This window comes from Asterias rubens, chromosome 1, assembly GCF_902459465.1.
Source record: "Asterias rubens chromosome 1, eAstRub1.3, whole genome shotgun sequence".
Taxonomy (NCBI): domain Eukaryota; kingdom Metazoa; phylum Echinodermata; class Asteroidea; order Forcipulatida; family Asteriidae; genus Asterias; species Asterias rubens.
In genome coordinates this window covers 2,281,696-2,300,105 of record NC_047062.1, presented here as the reverse complement: position 1 = coordinate 2,300,105, position 18,410 = coordinate 2,281,696, and the positions used below count along the sequence as shown (strand labels likewise).

The following is an 18,410-nucleotide window of genomic DNA, read 5'->3' as shown; positions in this document are numbered from 1 at the left end:
ATTACTGCTGGTGGTGTATTCTTTCCAGCCATGCATACAACTCAATTCTTGAAATTGTCAACATCTGACTCATTTTCACGTAGCGGGTCACATATACGTTGTTTAAAAAGGATAATTGTAAGATGCTTTGGAGCATCATTTCCAAATAAATCGTTTTGTCGAGGAGGACAAGATAAGAAGCAGAGTCGTCCTTGTTGTTTCTAAAAGAATTTTGGACGGGCTTCCGAGTCTATTTTGTTTTTACTAGGAAAATAATACGGTCATAAGACAAGGATTGTATAAAACAAATTTGTGCATTGTCGAAGAATATAATAACTTGGTGAAATCCTAACTATTCCATTTCACGAGGTGATGCGGAGTGAAATGGTATAGTCCAGATTTCACCGAGTGTGATTTCACCGAGACACACATGTCTAGGTGTAGACACCTGCATGTATGTCTTGGCGTAGACACACATGTCTGGACGTAGACACCCATGTCTGGGAGTAGACACCCTGGTATTGGCGTAGACACCCATGTCTTGGCGTAGACATCCATGTAACGAATGGGCGTAGACACACATGTCTGGGCCTAGACACACATGTCTGGGAGTAGACACCCTGGTATTGGCGTAGACACCCATGTCTGGGCGTAGACACCCATGTCTGGGAGTAGACACCCTGGTATTAGCGTAGACATCCATGTTACGGCGTAGACACCCATGTCTACTTGTAGGTGTAGACACCCATGTCTGGGTGAAGACACACATGTCTGAGTGAAGACACCCATGTCTGGGAGTAGACACCCTGGTATTAGCGTAGACATCCATGTTACGGCGTAGACACCCATGTCTACATGTAGGTGTACACACCCATGTCTGGGTGAAGACACACATGTCTGAGTGAAGACACCCATGTCTAGGTGTAGACACCCATGTATTGGCGTAGACATCCATGTCTAGGAGCAGACACCCATGTATGGGCGTAGACACATACGTATGGGCGTAGATGCCCATGTATGGGCGTAGACACACATGTCTAGGTGAAGACACCCATGTCTGGGCGTAGACACCCATGTATGGGCGTAGACACCCATTTATGGCCTGTAGGGTGAGGGTTGTACAGAAATGATTGGTCTTTGAAACGATTAAGGACCAAACAGTAAATACCTGAAAGCAATCTGACTGTGTGTTTCTGGACATGGTTCTGCTTGTGATAAAACGTGTTCACCACCGCAAACCGCACCAATGCTTTCAATCCTTCAGTCTACAAATGAAAAAGACAAAAAACTCCATAAAATATGAAACACAAGTTTGTTTATAAGCAGCCATGTAATAACATTAATCTTTCTTGGGAGAGGTGGTGGTCAAATACATTATAGTATTTCAATCAGACATTTTATTATTTGTGTAAAAAAAAGGTTTTGTTGTTGTTGTTGTTTATTTTACCTGTCTGGAAGACATTTCTCCAAACAGTGGCTTTCCTTTACATCTGAGCAACAACTCTGCAAAACAAAATAAGAATAAAAGTTACAAAGAAAGCCGACTCGCTTCTGATTTTCAAGGGACTTTTAAAGACTCATTTGTCTTAATCTATATTTTTTTATAACAAATGACTTAATATATATTTTTTGTTTTGTGTTGCTCAAAGGTTGTACTGCACTATGCACTGAAGTGAGCTTGGTTACGTAATAAACCATCCACGCATGACCGTGGCTTGGCCGCTGCAGAGGGCGACCAAGCCACGAGTCAGTCGTGTTTGCCTCGATTTATTGATTGCATTCTACCCCCGCTGGGAAGCAACAGTGCGTGACTTGGCCCTCCAGCCGAGGACTTTGGTAAATATACCTAGATACAACAGCACTATATACATTTTGTAAATGTCTGGTTTATTCACATGCATTGAACATCCAATTCAAAAACTCTGTTCATTGAAAAGATAAACTGTACTACCAATAAGACTTCAACCACCTACCAGTTGCCTGTATTGTGTAGGCGCAAACATTCCATGATAAGATTGGTACTCGATCATTCTCATCATTGGGCATGACTCCCAAACCGACCTAAAGAGGTCAAACAAAAAGGATCATAAACAACAATAACTAGGATCGAAAATTAGAAAATATATTTTTTGTTAACCACTTTATATCAAGCATGACTCCCAAACCAACCTTAAGTGTTACAGAAACAATAAATCATAAACTAAAATAACTAGGATTGAAACTCTATTTTATGTTAAAGGCAGTGGACACTACTGGTAATTGTAAAAGACTAGCCATCACAGTTGGTGTATCTCAACATATGCATAAAATAACAAACCTGTGAAAATTTGAGCTCAATCGGTCATTGAAGTTGCGAGATAACAATGAAAGAAGAGAACACCCTTGTCACACAAATTTGTGTGCGTTTAGATGGTTGATTTCGAGACCTCAAGTTCTAAATCTGAGGTCTCAAAATCAAATTCGTGGAAAATTACTTCTTTCTCAAAAACTATGGCACTTCAGAGGGAGCTGTTTCTCACAATGTTTTATACCATCAACCTCTCCCCATTACTCGTCACCAAGAAAGGGTTTATGCTAATAATTATTTTGAGTAATTACCAATAGTGTCCACTGCCTTTAAGGAATTCCTTTTTTATTTTAGGCAAGAAAAGTAATAATGATAAAATTTGCATTTAAATGTTTGCAAAGCAGGAGAAGCTGTACTATATTCAAGCGCACACACTCCATCCAAAAAGGAGGAGGGGTTGCTGCAGCAACCAAAAAGCACCACAGTGGTCTAAGGCAACCACAATACAGCAGGCTTGTATTGCATTTTTTTTTTCCATTGCTTTCCCCTCTTTTCTCGACTCAGGGATGTGATAGGCTGTTGAAATTAACCCTGAACTATGAGCACAAAGTATGAAAGCATGCGAGTGGAAAGCCACTTATCTTAGGTTTTAAAAGTCCTTCTCTACAATCTGGGATGTTCCATATGGTTTTGTCTTCATTTAAAAAAATTTTTTTGGGGGGTGGGGGTTTTAACAAAAACGGATTTCCGGTTTAAAACAGAGAAATCACATTCCTGTTGATTAGTTTGCCAAACAAAGTGAATCCAACAAAATCAAATCACAGCACCCCCTCATTCTCTCAGGCCTGAACAAGAAAAAAATATTAATGGTGTAAAAAACAAAATTGGACATCGACAACATTTTTATGAAAACGTACTCCTCGGACTTTTTATTTCACCGAGCAGGGGACCCGAGGTCCTCAAGAACTCTGGTAGGCTTTTCGCTAAACTCCAAGAACAGGTCGAGTACTGAGTAAGCCGGCTCGTGGGTGGGGCCTCAGCCTTAAACCATGCTAGTCAAGAGAGGATCAATGTTCTGATGGGCCGGGGGGGGGGGGGGCTGGGTATTACTTACAGTATAAGCCGTCTTGGAATACATCCGAATCATCTCCTGTACACTCTTGGAGAAGCTGAAACTGTGAACATGAAAGTACAACAAATTGTTCAATAATATTCAATAATCGCCGGACTGGGTCAAGTTGCATGTAGCTGTTTTAACAGCAGCAAATACTGCTACGCACATTTTTTTGCTAAGCAAAAAATGAGTGGGCACCAGTTATATAAGCTTTATGGAATTTTGCCCATTATACAAGTTTTCAGAAGACACAAATAAAACCAACATTCCAAAACAAAATTCGGAAAATGAACTTTCCCTGTTTCCCGTTCCTTAAAGAGCACCTGAAATATGTAACCTTTTGCTATGAAGCAGATTATAGAACTTATGCAGCTTCTGTGAAGCAGCATCACCAAGTGTCTCCAGTTGTTGGATAGTCTGTGAGGCCGCGTCACCTAGTGTTTCTAGTAGTCCGGTTCCGTGTAACATCTCAAAACCTACAAAAACAATACATTACAAACTATAAGAGGAATATCAGAGATTTCAGGCTAGCATTTGAAGAATGGCAAAAGTGTTATCCCCTACCCAACTTACACTTTTATGGAGCATAACAATTAAGCTTATATGTATATTTGGTTTGCGGTAACACCATGTGTGTATCTACTTGCAAGGTAGAGTTTGTTCTTAGAGAACTGTCTTGCTTAAATCTACTACCGCGGAGTAGATAATCGGGGGTTCGGGAGACTTCTCAGTTCTGAAAAGAACTAAGTTAAGTAATTCAGTTTCTCTTTATCACTTTTGGTCAGTACATATTCATGCACTTTATAGTTGTTGTGATTTCTATGCATCTTGTATCTTGTATTTATTTGATTTTGTTAACTTGTTTCTTTATAATTGAGAGTAAGAATAGGTTCTCTACCTGTGCCTTTCATTTATCTTAATTTCTATTTTATTAATGTAATTCAAATTCCATTTGACTTCTCTGGCCATGACTTTTTTTACTGCTTTAAAAGAAATAAACAATAATAAAAGGTCGGAGGATTGATGACAATTTTGGATTGTTCTTCTTCATATTGACCCCTTGCACGCGTATTCACACGCGGCGACCAATGCCACGCTCACCATGTTGGTGGGCAGTTAGGTTTACGTGTATAACGTCGCGTCGCCTAAAATGCACACTTTCACTGCATAACGCGCAGCATAGAGTTAATATAAAAACGCACAGCAAAATTGCCCACCAGTATGGCGCATTCAAGACTTTTCTGCTGATGACGTCAGCTGAAATGGGTCAACAATCACCACCTTCACATCATAATTTTTCTGTTCCTTTCTTTTGAACTGTTTTTTTTGTTTCTTCTTTTGTAGCATGAGTGAGCGCCATGAGCGCCTTTTTGTGACGGATACCGGCGCTATATAAGACTCCATTATTATTATTATTAACGAATGTACACATCAGCCACAATTCTGTGTTTTGAGACGATCATGATTGACGATCGTGATTTAAATGTTAGAGTCATAATGTTGGTTGCAATCTCTTCACAATCACGCAATGCTTTCCTTGGTAATAATAATAACAATAATAGTGGCTTCTTATAGCACTTATGGCGCTTCAACATTATTACCCCTGGTCACTGGGCCTTAAATCATTCCTTAAACCATCTCAGCTCCCTGGGGAGTACATAGTCGGTGCTTCGAGTTACTGTGCTATGCGCTAACCTTTTATATAAACCATCTCTGCCCTCACAGGTGCCCATTTACCCCTGGGTGGAGAGAAGCGTATGGTCTAAGTGTCTTGCTCAAGGACACACGTGTCACAACCCCGCACCCTGATGAACAGAAACACCAGAGCTTGAGTTCGGTGCATTTACCCGCTCGGCCACGACACCCCATGTGGTCGTAACCTCTGTACTTACCACCCTGTTTAGGGTCAGTCCATTTGCCAGTGATAGCTACTGGTGGTAATAAACCTGCTGATGGTTCTTCCATGTCTACGCTGGACCCCTCTGCTGATGTAGTAGACAGATCCACTGCCTCTGGGCTAGACTGCTGTATTGGAATGGGACCGGAGCGTACTATTCCCTTGACGATGTTGAGCCACTCTGGGAAGGAGGTGATAGTCATCACCCTGGGAGTAAACAAGAAAAGACAAAATCATCAACAACCAGAACAGAAGATTGACCTTAAACAAACCAATGAAAGTTGGGATCGTAACATAATTTGTAACATAATGAGTTATCTAAACGTCCACTTTAATATGTCCTGTCACCCAGCTAACGCATGTTCTAAGTCCAATGGGTCACTACGCATGTCAAGTGTTCAAAAGAAAAATGCGGGCAAGCGCACTTTCAATAGTTTGGAACCCTAACCACTGCTCAGAGGCAGGTTAACACAGCAAACTTCAAATCTCTTGTTTAACTTTTATTTGAGTTCAAAACCCTCTTTATTTATTTAACTATTTTCTTGTACAGTTTTTTGTACTTTAAACTAGTGAAAAAGCTAGTGACGAGTACGATAACACAAGCTAATACCCCATCTCACCCGAATCATTCTCAATGCGTTCTGAAAAATGTAGCTCAACAGGCTTTACTGTGTGAACTTTGAGCTTGCTTAAAATTTGTTGTCGCTCAACCTGTTCTGCAACAGACGGAGTGGCAATGTACTAAAACAACGAGAAGGCAAACTAAAAATGTGACCCGCTACGTGAAAATGAGTCAGATGTCGACAATTTCAAGGATTGAGTTATATAACTCAATCCTTGAAATTATATGCATGGCTGCAAAGAATACACCAACAGCAGTAATTTGGTATATGTCTAAGCTTTGGGGTGTATCGCATTGCTGAGTTACTCTGGTTTGAAATTAGCTAATACATCGCTTTTTTTCTGAAAAACGAATTACAAGTAAAGTGATTTTTAAACTACCATTTCACACAAAAGGTTACAAATTAGACATAAGTATGATCACAAAATTGTTGTATTCATAGCTTTGTTGCCTAAAAGTAAGTGTTCTGAAGGTTTACCATGTGAATATAAATCTTTAAAAGTAAAAAAAACCTGTAAAGAAACCCCATTTAACTGTCCATAACTTAATAATGCATTGGGCGACATCTGACTCATTTTCACAGAGTGGGTCACAAATGGAATTGCCTTACTGGGATCGTACTACGGTTCTGCGGCTGGGTGTCATATGAATGTGCATGTGCTCCATCACAACACCATGCATGTACCTTTGTGGTGCGTTTATCCTGCTCACACACAGACCCAACTCAAGACAAAAATTTAAGCAGTTAGGGTCCCATTATAGACATTTCCGACCAAAGCAATACATTCCAGCTACACCAAACCAGTTTGACGATATTCTTAGAAAGAGTGTTGAGAACTAGTTTGGTGTGACCCAGGCATCCTGCTGGCTAGTTAATGAAAAAGTTAAGGGACTCCTACTAGGGTTGAAAGTCAGATCATTCTATACTAATGATACTAGACTAACTCTACCTCACCTCTCTTCTTCCGGAATTAGGCCTTGTAGGGATGGGATGAGAGGGATGACTGTATTGCTTATCGTCTTGCAGAGTGGACACAGATACTGCTGACGACTCAGGTCATAACTCAGGTTGTTGTTGAAACGAAATGTTCGTCGCTTTTCCTTGGTGACTAAGGACTCAAAATACCTGCAAGAAGATATCAGATTATACAGTATTTGGTGAAACCACGTGGAAGTTTGCACCCCATTCTTAAATAAGGGTTTTAAGCATAAGGCGGCTGCAAAGACACAAAGACATGTTGATGACATGACATGTCCAACATTATTATCAACTTTGGAATGCCAGGATAAATTTGACTGTTTACGTAGGTCGGAGCATGCGCACTTTACATAAAATAATGAAATTAAACACCAAGGTTTGCTGACACCTGGTGTTCCCAAAGGTCTCTCATCGAAATAGGGTTTTCCTTAGTATGCAAGTTTTCGTTAAAGATTATAGACCACCGGCGCTGCAATATAGAAAACAACACATGGGCGCCATTTCAGAAAGCAAGTATTGCCCTAATCTATTGTTGCATCAAAAGAGTTGCTGCTAAAATGGCCTCCAGAGCACACTTGATATATCAGCTCGAGTTTGTGCCTTAGGCATTCTATAGTCTTTGGTTGTCGCCCCAGTGCGGTGACTGTAGCAATTACACACTAATGGACTGTAGGTCAGGGGACATAAGGTCATCAGAGGTCATAAGGTCACCAAAGGTCAACTGCACTCTTACCCTCTCCAGCAGTCTGCATGCATGATGTGTCCACAGGTTCCAGTGTGTACGCCCCAGCTCAGGTGGGCATCCACAAACAATGGCTCTATTTCATCTGCAGAGAACATCATTAACAAATGTTGATTTCAGTTTTTGTTCCTATTTTACTCGCAAAAATCCTCTAGTGCATTTATCTACGCTTCAAAAGTAGTATATATGTACACTTCCTCTAAGTATACTATACAATACAATAAAACTTTATTGTCCCTGCAAGGGAAATTCCTTTGGCCTTATTGCTCACATAAAAATACAGTCACCAGTAAAAAGGTACAACTTTAAAAATGTTTTAAACCATACCACAGAAAAATAGAGGGCCTAATAAAATACAGTTAAAAACTGAACCACAGACAGATAAAAGAGCATATATACGGAAAAAGAACACTGAAAAACAACAGAAGTATATGCCATGTGATAAAAGTGTATCTCAATACTGTGTTCTGTTGCTGTTTCATATTCTGCAATAGTAGAATAAATATAGCAAGACACATTCTCAAACCCCAAATTGACACACCAATGATATACACACATGGTGTGTTACCACAAACTGTATACATGTACATCTCACATTCTGTCATTCTTCTGTCAAGATGACAGTTCTTCTAAGGTCGAGTGACACTTAAAAATGATCTCACATGAACTTAAGTTTGTCATTTATTCTACAACACAGCCTTACCAGGATCCCCAAAGTCTTTATCTCTGGCTTTTGATAAAACTGTGGACCTGTAAATAGATAGAAGGAAATGAGTTCTTAGAGTTGATAACTATGGCAAGGCTGAAAAATAACCCTAACAAGCCGACCTGCAATCGTTTGCAATACAACATGGTTTCACTCATCCCAAAGAGAAGATAGTGTAAAGCCTGGTTCATACTTCCTGCGAATGCAAATGGCAAGTGAAAGATTACAGGGATGTTATTGGCCCAATGAAAGGGCCCAATTTCATAGAGCTGCTTAGCGACCGATTTGTGCTTACTATTTCCATTTCATAGCACTGCTAACCGTAAGCACTCGAAAAGGCGTGCTAAACTTCCGGTGCTTACTGCACAAAAATAAATGACGTTACAATGCAATTCCATGGTGAACGCAAGATATGGCCGCCTAATTTTCCTGCTAACCTGTGAAATACGCTTGCAACTTAGTAAATTTTTCTGCTACAGTAAGCACGAAAATTTGCTTACCAGCGTATGAAATTGGGCCATGGGCACTAATGTAAAGTGCATTAATAAGCTTTTGTATAAGAAGCAGCTACAATTATTCCACACGTTATTCAAAATACGATCCTTCTATTTACTTACCTCTGTACAAACATTGGAAGGACTAGGGACTCTCTATCTAGTCTGATCTCGGACTCCTCCATACACAATATACATGTTACTTTGGGTACATCTTCTTGTACAGCTAGAGTCTGCATCGGACCCAGTGCTACAAACGAATATGGTCGCATCTCAGCTGCTGCCATTGAGACCATGTCACTGAAAGGGCAAATAATAGAAAAAAAAATCTCATCATGTAAAGTCCCTGTTTTTCAGAAAATTATGCTTTATGATTGGATTAAATAAAATTACCCAAAAAGACCAATGTTAAATTCATTTGGATGTACCACGAACTGGCAGACCTGTTTTGTATTTTCTATCATTATCATAAATTGTTCACCATTATTTCTCTACCTGGACTTTACAAACATCTCAACAGTCATTACTCACCACAACTAAAAGAGCTTATTCCTTTTTTTTATGGTCAAAGATCATTCTCTTACGCCACTCCATTTCTTTGGAATAGTCTTTCTGTGCATATTCGCCAGGCTATTTATTTACACAGTTTTAAGTTTCTGTTAAAAACTCATTTTCTTAAATCTAAAAAATCTGCTTACTTATAATCTATCTTTCACTCACTCTATTTTCATTGTTCTCTATATGCGCTTAGAGGCTTTCGCATTAGGCACTTTACAAATGTCTTTTAATTTTGATTATTATTATTATTATTGCAACACGGTCTTACACTGAATCGATACTGGAAGATGCAAGTCTTTCCTCCCTGGCACTGATTGACGTCTCCTCAAAGAACTCTGGATTCTGTCTGATGAAGCTCTTCTGCATTGCTTTCATTTGATCCATCAGATGAGATCGGCGTTTCTGGGCTATATCAGCTTTCTTCTTACGATCTGCCTCCTGTTTCTCTTTATCTTCCTTGGATCCTTCTTTGGATGAGGATGGAGGAGGGGCGTTCATCTTCCCTTTGGAGAGTTGTAACTCAGCGATAATCTGCAAATGGAAACCGAGACAGCAATGAATATGAACCTATGGGCCTTATCACACAAGGCAACATTCCGTGGTACATGCAACTGTGGTACCACTTGAGTAAATATTCAACCAATGTCTTGTGATTCCAAAGAAAAATATGTGAACATTCAAATGTATGTGTAAGTAGCTTTTCTTCTTGGAGATTGCCTGCAACTGGTTCATCTTCTGATGATAACTAGAGCAAGCTAGTCATAAAGTTGAGACCAGTTCTCGTTAGGGAAGTTAAAGCTAAAGTAGTAGTTCAAGCCAATTTTCTACGGTAGTAGTTAAAAAGTAGGACAGTTCTTTTCAGAACTGAGAAGTCTCCTGAAACCCAAAAATCTATTCCGCAGTAGTAGAATTTATTAAGCAAGATCTTTAAAGAACAAACTCTACCTGGCAAGTAGACACACATGGTGTTACCGCAAACCAAATACATACTTATACCTCACCATGCAATGCCTCAAATCTCATAATAAACATCTTATTTATCAGGCATGCAACTGCAGTTTGCTATCAATAGTCTTGTCCAACGTGGTACTACATATTGGAATAGTCTCAGTGATTCACTTAAATCTGCACTTATTTTGTCAAAATATGCAAACAAATTAAAAGCAGTCCTTAATTCTTAGTTAATAATGAAAAATTATGATATATTTTCCGGATGATGTTTTGTCTTTGTACCCATACATGTACATGTTTTTTATGTAAGTCAGTGTTGTGATAGTTTGTTGGTGTGTTTGTTTGTTTGTTCGTTTTTTGTCTGTCCGTAGGTACGGGAACAAAAGCCTTGCTTCACCCTAGGCCTTGATGTTGTCCTGTTTGTCATTATTTACTCAACTTCGGTGTAAATTGTTGTTGTCTTTATACTACATCTGTGGTTTGCCATTATTTATTCATTATCATGTATATTAACTTTAATGATGTACACAAATGTAACTTTATGGCAACATTGAAATAAATGTATTGAAATGAATGAAATGAATGAATAAAAAGAGGAAGAGTGTCGGGCACAGCTAGACACTCTACGTAGTTTCCATTTACTTAAGACAAAGCTGAGAAACCAGAATAAAGGATATCAGCTGATCAGCTGATCTCTTGGATGCCTGATTTATGGATAGAAATAACATACCTTTAAGACCCAGGCTAGAAGTTCTTTATGAGGTTCAGCTGTACTGTTCCCTGTTAGACTCTGAAGCATTGACAAGAGACTTGGATCACCTGGATAACAAAATAAATAAAACACAATCGTCACACAAAATTGTATCCGTCACAGACTCTTATTGGTTACTTATCAATAGACCGCTTGCAAGCGACACCACACGCTCAAAAAGAGCCCCTCACTTTGGCCAAAACACCCTTACTGGGGTCAAAGGAGGCAAATCATTGGACAATATTTGTTCTTTGTGTGTAACAACGTGCGGGTGACCTCAACATTCCTGTAGCGTTTCACATTATACATGTACAAGGGTCTATAATTTTTTTTACCTTCACCACGGAAAAAAAGATAACGCACAAGATGGGGAACTGGAGCTCTATCTAATGTTAGAATGTAAAATACTTACAGGTACTATTCCAGCAAGCCAATGATTTGTTATGTATGTATCATTGATAGCAATGGTCAATGTCTGCATTGATCTTCAAAAGAGTTGCTTACTGAAATGGCGTCTGATGCACACTGCAGATTTCAGGCCAAGTTCCCTATCTTTGATCACAACCGTAGACCTCCTACACACTGGGCACACTCTCACATAGCTGCTTCAGCAGAAAACATTGCTTAAAACTATGCTCAGCTTCGCAACCATGGCAGGGTACCAGTCTATGGTACATGTGACATGATGTTTTGGCTGGTTACCTTAGTCTGCTAAGCACGTATTTGTTTGTGGTTAATCACCTTTTCGTACTTGGGCCATAAAGTGTATGGTTAAAGATTGAATATTTCGGGATCTAAATTTCCCATGTGTTACCATCTCCATGCAAATTCACTTCCAAAATAGAATAAACCGTCCCCAACAGTGTGCTGTACATCACCATTAGGTAACCACAACGTGAATGAAGTCAACTTTTGGATGGGCGCAGCGATCATGTTTCACAAACCTTTTGCAGCTTTATCGATGAAGTGAAAGTCTTCCCCCATGCTTGTGTGTCTCTTCTCCTCCAGAAGTGCCAGCCCAATTAAGTACAATGCCTAATCAGGAACAATCAAAGAATACACTATGGTTGAAAACTACACTTGAAATCGATAACAGTCTGCCTAATTCAGGACAATGCCCATTCAGGAATAATCAAAGAATCTCTTAAAAATAATCCACTGTGTTTTACAATCCTACAAATATGGCAAAACTACAGTTGACCTCAAGAGTTTGCCCAATTCAGTTCAGTGCCTAATCAGGAACAATCAAAAAATAAACTAAGTTTAAGAATCCTACAAATAGTTCAAAAATACACATGAAATCAAGAACAATCTGCCCAATTAAGTACAACGCCCATTCAGACAATTATTCACAACAAAAGTATTTTCTGATTTTGGTTTATTTTTTCCAAAATTAACTGCATTTTTCATGAAACAGGTTTTTTGACCATCAACGATATGTAGATGCAAATAATAACCCTGTAGCACTGAGGGGACACACATTTTTGAAAAGAACAAAAAAACAAGACATTGTTGGACTGTGTTCGAACTTATAACATAAAGAAAGACTCTGCTAGGGTCGAAACGTCAGGCCATTAACTATTTGTTTGCATTTATACCATAGGTCCTTTTAAGCAGTTTGCAACAGATGACGAAATGAACAGTGCCTTTGCGTTTCTAATGACATATTGAGGCTGATAATATTTGCATTTAGGTAATATTGGGTTGTTTGAACCACATGTAGCAATCAAATCAGAGACTAAGTCCTTGGTTTAAAGACAGTGGACAATATTGGTAATTGTCAAAGACCAGTCTTCACAGTTTGTGTATCTCAACATATGCATAAAATAACAAACCTGAGATAATTTGAGCTCAATCGGTCGTCGAATTCGTGAGATAACAATGAAAGAAAAAACACCCTTGTCACACGAAGTTATGTGCTTTCTGATGCTTGATTTCGAGACCTCAAATTCTAAACTTGAGGTCTCGAAATCAAATTTATGGAAAATTACATCTTTCTCGAAAACTACAGCACTTCAGAGGGAGCTGTTTCTCACAATGTTTTATACTACATGTATCAACCTCTCCCCATTACTCGTTACCAAGAAAGGTTTTATAATGATAATTATTTTGAGTAATTACCAATAGTGTCCACTGCCTTTAATGATGCGTAACAAACCATACAAACATGTTGGTACGTACCCGATGGATAGAGTGTTCAGAAAAGATTTGGCGTATGTGTGATGCAGTTCTTCTGATGACCGTATGGACAACGTGAACAAACACATCACTGTCTAGAAGGTGGGCTAGGTTCTTGAAATTGAGGCTTGGAAGGGGTGGTAGAGGTGGACAAACGTCTGAAAAGAGAAATATAAATATTATAAGATTTGAGTCCTTGAATGGTGTAGTATCAACATATATGGAACTCTCTACCACTTTGTACCCTTAAGTTCAAATCTCCTTTCAAACCTGTATCTTACATGTATGTCACAGGTTTTCAAGGACTAACTTTGATGCGTCTGTTTTTCTCTCGTTTTGGTTCGACTACGCCTTGAACACCAGCAGGGTGGATACTACGCATTACAAGTCTATTATTATTATTATTAATGTTGTATCTGGTAGGTACATGTATTTAAGACCATTAATAAAGTCAGATAGGGAGAACAAATTCCAATCCACATAGTGCCTGACATGATTCGAACACGGGTCCTACATGTAGAGGTGGAAGGTCAGGAAAGACACCACTTCACCAACCTGACCACTCAATCTACTCCATGGCAGCAGATAAACAGCATGACAAGTTCTTATTTGAAACAATCCGCCCCCCGATTCCCAATCTACTGCATGGCAGTCAGATAAAAAGTACAGCAAGCGAGTTCTTATAAAAACAATCTACACAGAATATATGATATTATAACACACCTCTTGCTTTATCCGTGTTCTGGTTAGCTGAAACACGGTCACGTAGGATGAACTAATATAGTCTAGTGATCGCACGTGCGTGTTTTGCGGGAACTAGTTCCCGAGCGGGCACTAGTCGTTAAAAATAGTGCCCGGTTACAGTGCCCTCTCTTGACTTGAACCGTGAACAGCAACTACAAAACTTCCTTTCTTTTCCAGATTTCTGTACTTATTTCACATTTAAGACCAATCTGTATTATGAAACACATATTGACTGGCATAATTCGGTAACTTGTGTACGTCTATTCCCCCTCAGGCCTGTGAGTGACCAGAGGAGGGGCCCTCTTCTGGTCACTCAAAGTCCCTCGGGGGAATAGACGTATACTAGTTACCTCATTGCCAGTCAATATGTGTATACTATCACAGGCTATTACTGCAAACCAAATTTCATAGTTTAGAGATAACTTTGGATTTCCCTTCAATCAGAATTTTAAAGGTACAAAAATGTTGCAAGCTCAAAGCCGAGTATGTCTGATTATGTTGAAAGCACAAACAAAAACTATATTTGTAATCACCTAATTCATCTTTGTCCAACTTCATCCTCTTGCGTTGTTGTTCTTCGGACTAAAACAAAACAAAAAAAGATCAAACATTAAAAACCTTTGTAATCAAGATCTATAGGGTAAAGGACCACAGTAATTATTTTGCTTTTGTTTCTCCTAGCCCATCTGGAAGTATTTTTGTATTGTCATGTATTGTTGAAATGGCTGAATAAACAATAATAATGATAATAGTAGTAAGCAATATGATTTGGTTTTTAGCATACACTGATACATAATAAGCGATGGGATTGAACCTCACAACACTCATTTAAAGCAGATAATATTTACTGCTAGACCACCAAGTTGGCTCAGTCACAAGCGGCCACTAGAGCACTACACTCATCCAGTGACGAGTGGCCAATAGACAATAAACTGCGTTCAGCGACGTGTAGCCACTAATAATAATAATACCGAAACTTATATAGCGCCCTAATCATGTAAACAAGCTCTAGGGCGCTAAACATGGAAAAATAGACAAACTAAAAAATAAGAAAATACGGAATTACAACAACGGGAGTAAAAAATTCTTAAAAACATTCAACCAGTAAGTAAACAAACTTAATAAATAGAAATCAAGAAGTATCTGCTCTATGGCACTACAACACCAAATTTGCTCAATGAAGAGTGGCCAACAAGTTTGCTAAGTAACAAGTGGCCAATAGAAAAACAAGTTCCCTAACTAAAGAGTGGCCACTAAACTAAAAAATTCACTCAATGACCAGTGGTCATTAAATCACTTAATTTGCTCAATGACAAGTAGCTAGCTCAAATTCTATAAAAAGCTGAGAATATGGCAAACAACTTAATTGAAATCATTGGAAATCCAGGCCCAAAGAACTTAAATAATGTCTAACCTAAATCAGAAGGAAAAACTCACCTTTGATTGGTCAACTCTTGAGTAGTGATAGAAGAATGGTGAATATTCACGCACACACTCTGGTTTGATCTCGTACAATCCTTTTCCATTCGTTCCAACCGGTTTCCTTTAAGATTGAATAACTTAAAATTATTTCTCAAAGTCATACTCTAAAATTAAAGACTATTGGTATTTGTCAAAGACCAGTCTTTTCACTTGGTGTATCTCAACATATACATAAAATAACCAACCTGTGAAAATTAGAGCTCAATCGGTCATCAAAGTTGCGAGATAATAATGAAAGAAAAAACACCCTTGTTACACAAAGTTGTGTGCTTTCAGATGCTTGATTTCGAGACATTAAATTCTAAACTTGAGGTCTTGAAATCAAATTCGGGAAAATTACTTCTTTCTCGAAAACTATGGCACTTCAGAGGGAGCCGTTTCTCACAATGTTTTATACCATCAACCTCTCCCCATTACTTGTTACCAAGTAAGGTTTTATGCCAATAATTATTTTGAGTAATTACCAATAGTGTCCACTGCCTTTAAGGTCGAAAGGTAAGAGAGCAAGTAATGATCTAAATAATTACCTTACATTTTGTATGTATCGTAGATTATGTTTAGGAGAATGGACGAGAAAGTGTAGATTCATGAATAGAATGTACAAGCCGACGGCGAGTACATCGTATTCACGAATCTGCACTTTAGAGTCTATTCTCTGACTTAAACTGTTTCCCCCATTGATTATGTAACAGTTTAAATGAATTGGATGTCTCAATAGTAGCAACTAGTTAGTCTATCTAATTTTGTATATGTTGTCAAACGACGGTTGGTCACATTTTATAACTATTTCACAAAATAAATAGTCATACTTTAATGCTTGCAACATTATCGAGTACAACGACAGATCAGTAATTTTTCTCAACTGGAATTTTTTTTTAAATTGAAAAAAAAACCCACAAAAAAAACCAAACATTTTTCCAGCTATGTTTTGTTGCACTTCTTGCTACATCTCTCAGCTTGGAAAGACAGTAATTTTCAAGTTGAACTATTTTCAATGAATCTACACTCAACGATAGATTATGTTTTGAATCTACACGTAAGTGTAGATTCGTAACAAAGTGTTGATTCATAAAAAATAATCTACATTTAAAAAAAAAGAGTGACGTCCCAGAAATAGTTTAAGTAATATTATGAAATTATCTTCATGAGATATTCAGAATTAATAACAAGAAACACAAAATTGGAGAATTATATAGTGCCGGAATCCACAAATAACTGTCAAGACAGTGAATCGAACCAACAGCAGCATGTTGATCAGAAACACCAGAGCTGGCGTCCAGGGTGCTTGACTACTCCATTACGATACGCCAAGAAACATGAAGACACGAACAAAAGTACATGAACACTGTGTACAGTATGCAAGTGTCTTGGAAAAGTTATTTGTCTAGCAATCCCGGCCTCCGGCACCCATCTTATCAAACTCATTAGATGGAAATACTTACTTGAAATTGGCAACTGAATTTATTACTTCTTCCACACCAGTTTCGTGGCAATGCTGGGAATAAAGAAAAACAAATAACCACATGATATAATTAGAGAATATCCCGACGGTAAGTCTTGCATCAAACTCATGTGTTTCTGCTGCATGCCCAAAGTTTCCCCTAATTCCAATGTTGGCACACGGTTGTGATTAATTTTACAACAACCAGTCACCTCATTACATGGTGTTACCGCAAACCTTTCCTTAACCAGTCACCTGTTCATCATTCAAGTGCCTTTATAAACTCTCAATTCTGAGAACCAATGTCATTGAAGATTGTATGTATAAGCCAAGCCTTATTTTAAAAACCTTTTTTTTACATAAAATATCAAACAAAAAAGTTCATGTAACTCATATGGGTTTCAGGTAACCAGTGGAACCAGTTTGTGTGGCTTGCAGTGGATTGACGTCACATTTACTAGCAGGATACCAGGGAGATTTGAAACCATAACTTTACGTTACGTTCGTATTGGAACTATGGCACTTAAAGGATTTGGGTACTTTTTCAAAGTGTCCATAGATTTACATTAAACTTACAGGGTTTGAAGATAATGATAGTGGAAAGCTTCCCTTCAAATATTACTTACTGAGGTGCTGTGGTTTTTGAGAAATGAGTAAAACAATGTCATGAAAATACGCTTGTAAATGCTTAAAATAATTTTGGTCTCATGAGACCAAAATTATTTTCATTACATTGTTGTACTTATTTCCCAAAAACTACAGCACCTCAGCACGTAATATTTTCAGGGAAGCTTTCTACTATCATTATCTTCAAACTGTGTAAGTTTAGTGTAAATCTGTGGACACTGTGTTTTTTGTCCTACAAAAAGTACATAAACCCTTTATACTCTTAAAAAACTCCTGATGAAAAGAATCCACAACTTACATCTTTAGGCAGAGCCTTGACAATCTCACTGTGTGATAACGGATTGATGTAGAGTTGGTGCAAGACCTCCCTGCGTACACGGTCAGTATTGGTGACTTGCCCAACCCCAGGGACGTAGCGTTCACTGACTAGGACTATCATGAGATGTAGAAACTCCTCCATGATGGTCAGACCCTGCGATCTTAGCTGAATGTCCTATTCAAAACCGTAAAAACATCAGTCTGAACTCTCAAAAAAAATAAGTCTAAAAGAAAAAAATAGTTAATGGCCTGATGTTTCGAACCTAACAGAGTCTTTCTCTATTTAGCCTTCTAAGTTGTTTGCACCAGCTTATTTTATTTTCTCAAAAAATAGGTCTCACTGATTTTATGTTTATACATTTGAAAGATAGATAAAACTTTATTGTGTACACATAACACCAACATTATAAACCAGAGAAAAATGGCAATATTCAAATGCAAGTTAGGAACCGTTCAACAAAATTAAGAAAATTAGATATATATTCTTACAAATGAATGTCAATTCTAACAAATTTTATGCCTGTTTTCTCATTTCTACAT

The 18,410-nt window shown here is 38.3% G+C and overlaps 1 protein-coding gene across 2 annotated transcripts in view; it reads right to left on the bottom strand.

Moving 5' to 3' along the window:
* Positions 1 to 18,410, bottom strand: part of LOC117288795 (E3 ubiquitin-protein ligase UBR2-like) — a 51,470-nt gene that overhangs the window by 9,582 nt on the left and 23,478 nt on the right. For both annotated transcript variants that reach the window (XM_033769639.1, XM_033769643.1), the window contains exons 22-39: positions 17,851 to 18,045; positions 16,927 to 16,979; positions 15,440 to 15,545; positions 14,536 to 14,584; positions 13,262 to 13,416; positions 12,025 to 12,115; positions 11,060 to 11,148; positions 9,647 to 9,909; positions 8,944 to 9,120; positions 8,324 to 8,370; positions 7,612 to 7,705; positions 6,855 to 7,025; positions 5,273 to 5,484; positions 3,718 to 3,856; positions 3,381 to 3,441; positions 1,953 to 2,040; positions 1,427 to 1,482; positions 1,148 to 1,244 (exon numbers count right to left, since the gene is read on the bottom strand). In XM_033769639.1, coding sequence (XP_033625530.1) covers positions 1,148 to 1,244; positions 1,427 to 1,482; positions 1,953 to 2,040; positions 3,381 to 3,441; positions 3,718 to 3,856; positions 5,273 to 5,484; positions 6,855 to 7,025; positions 7,612 to 7,705; positions 8,324 to 8,370; positions 8,944 to 9,120; positions 9,647 to 9,909; positions 11,060 to 11,148; positions 12,025 to 12,115; positions 13,262 to 13,416; positions 14,536 to 14,584; positions 15,440 to 15,545; positions 16,927 to 16,979; positions 17,851 to 18,045 — 2,143 coding nt within the window. The remainder of the gene's footprint in view (positions 1 to 1,147; positions 1,245 to 1,426; positions 1,483 to 1,952; positions 2,041 to 3,380; positions 3,442 to 3,717; positions 3,857 to 5,272; positions 5,485 to 6,854; positions 7,026 to 7,611; positions 7,706 to 8,323; positions 8,371 to 8,943; positions 9,121 to 9,646; positions 9,910 to 11,059; positions 11,149 to 12,024; positions 12,116 to 13,261; positions 13,417 to 14,535; positions 14,585 to 15,439; positions 15,546 to 16,926; positions 16,980 to 17,850; positions 18,046 to 18,410) is intronic.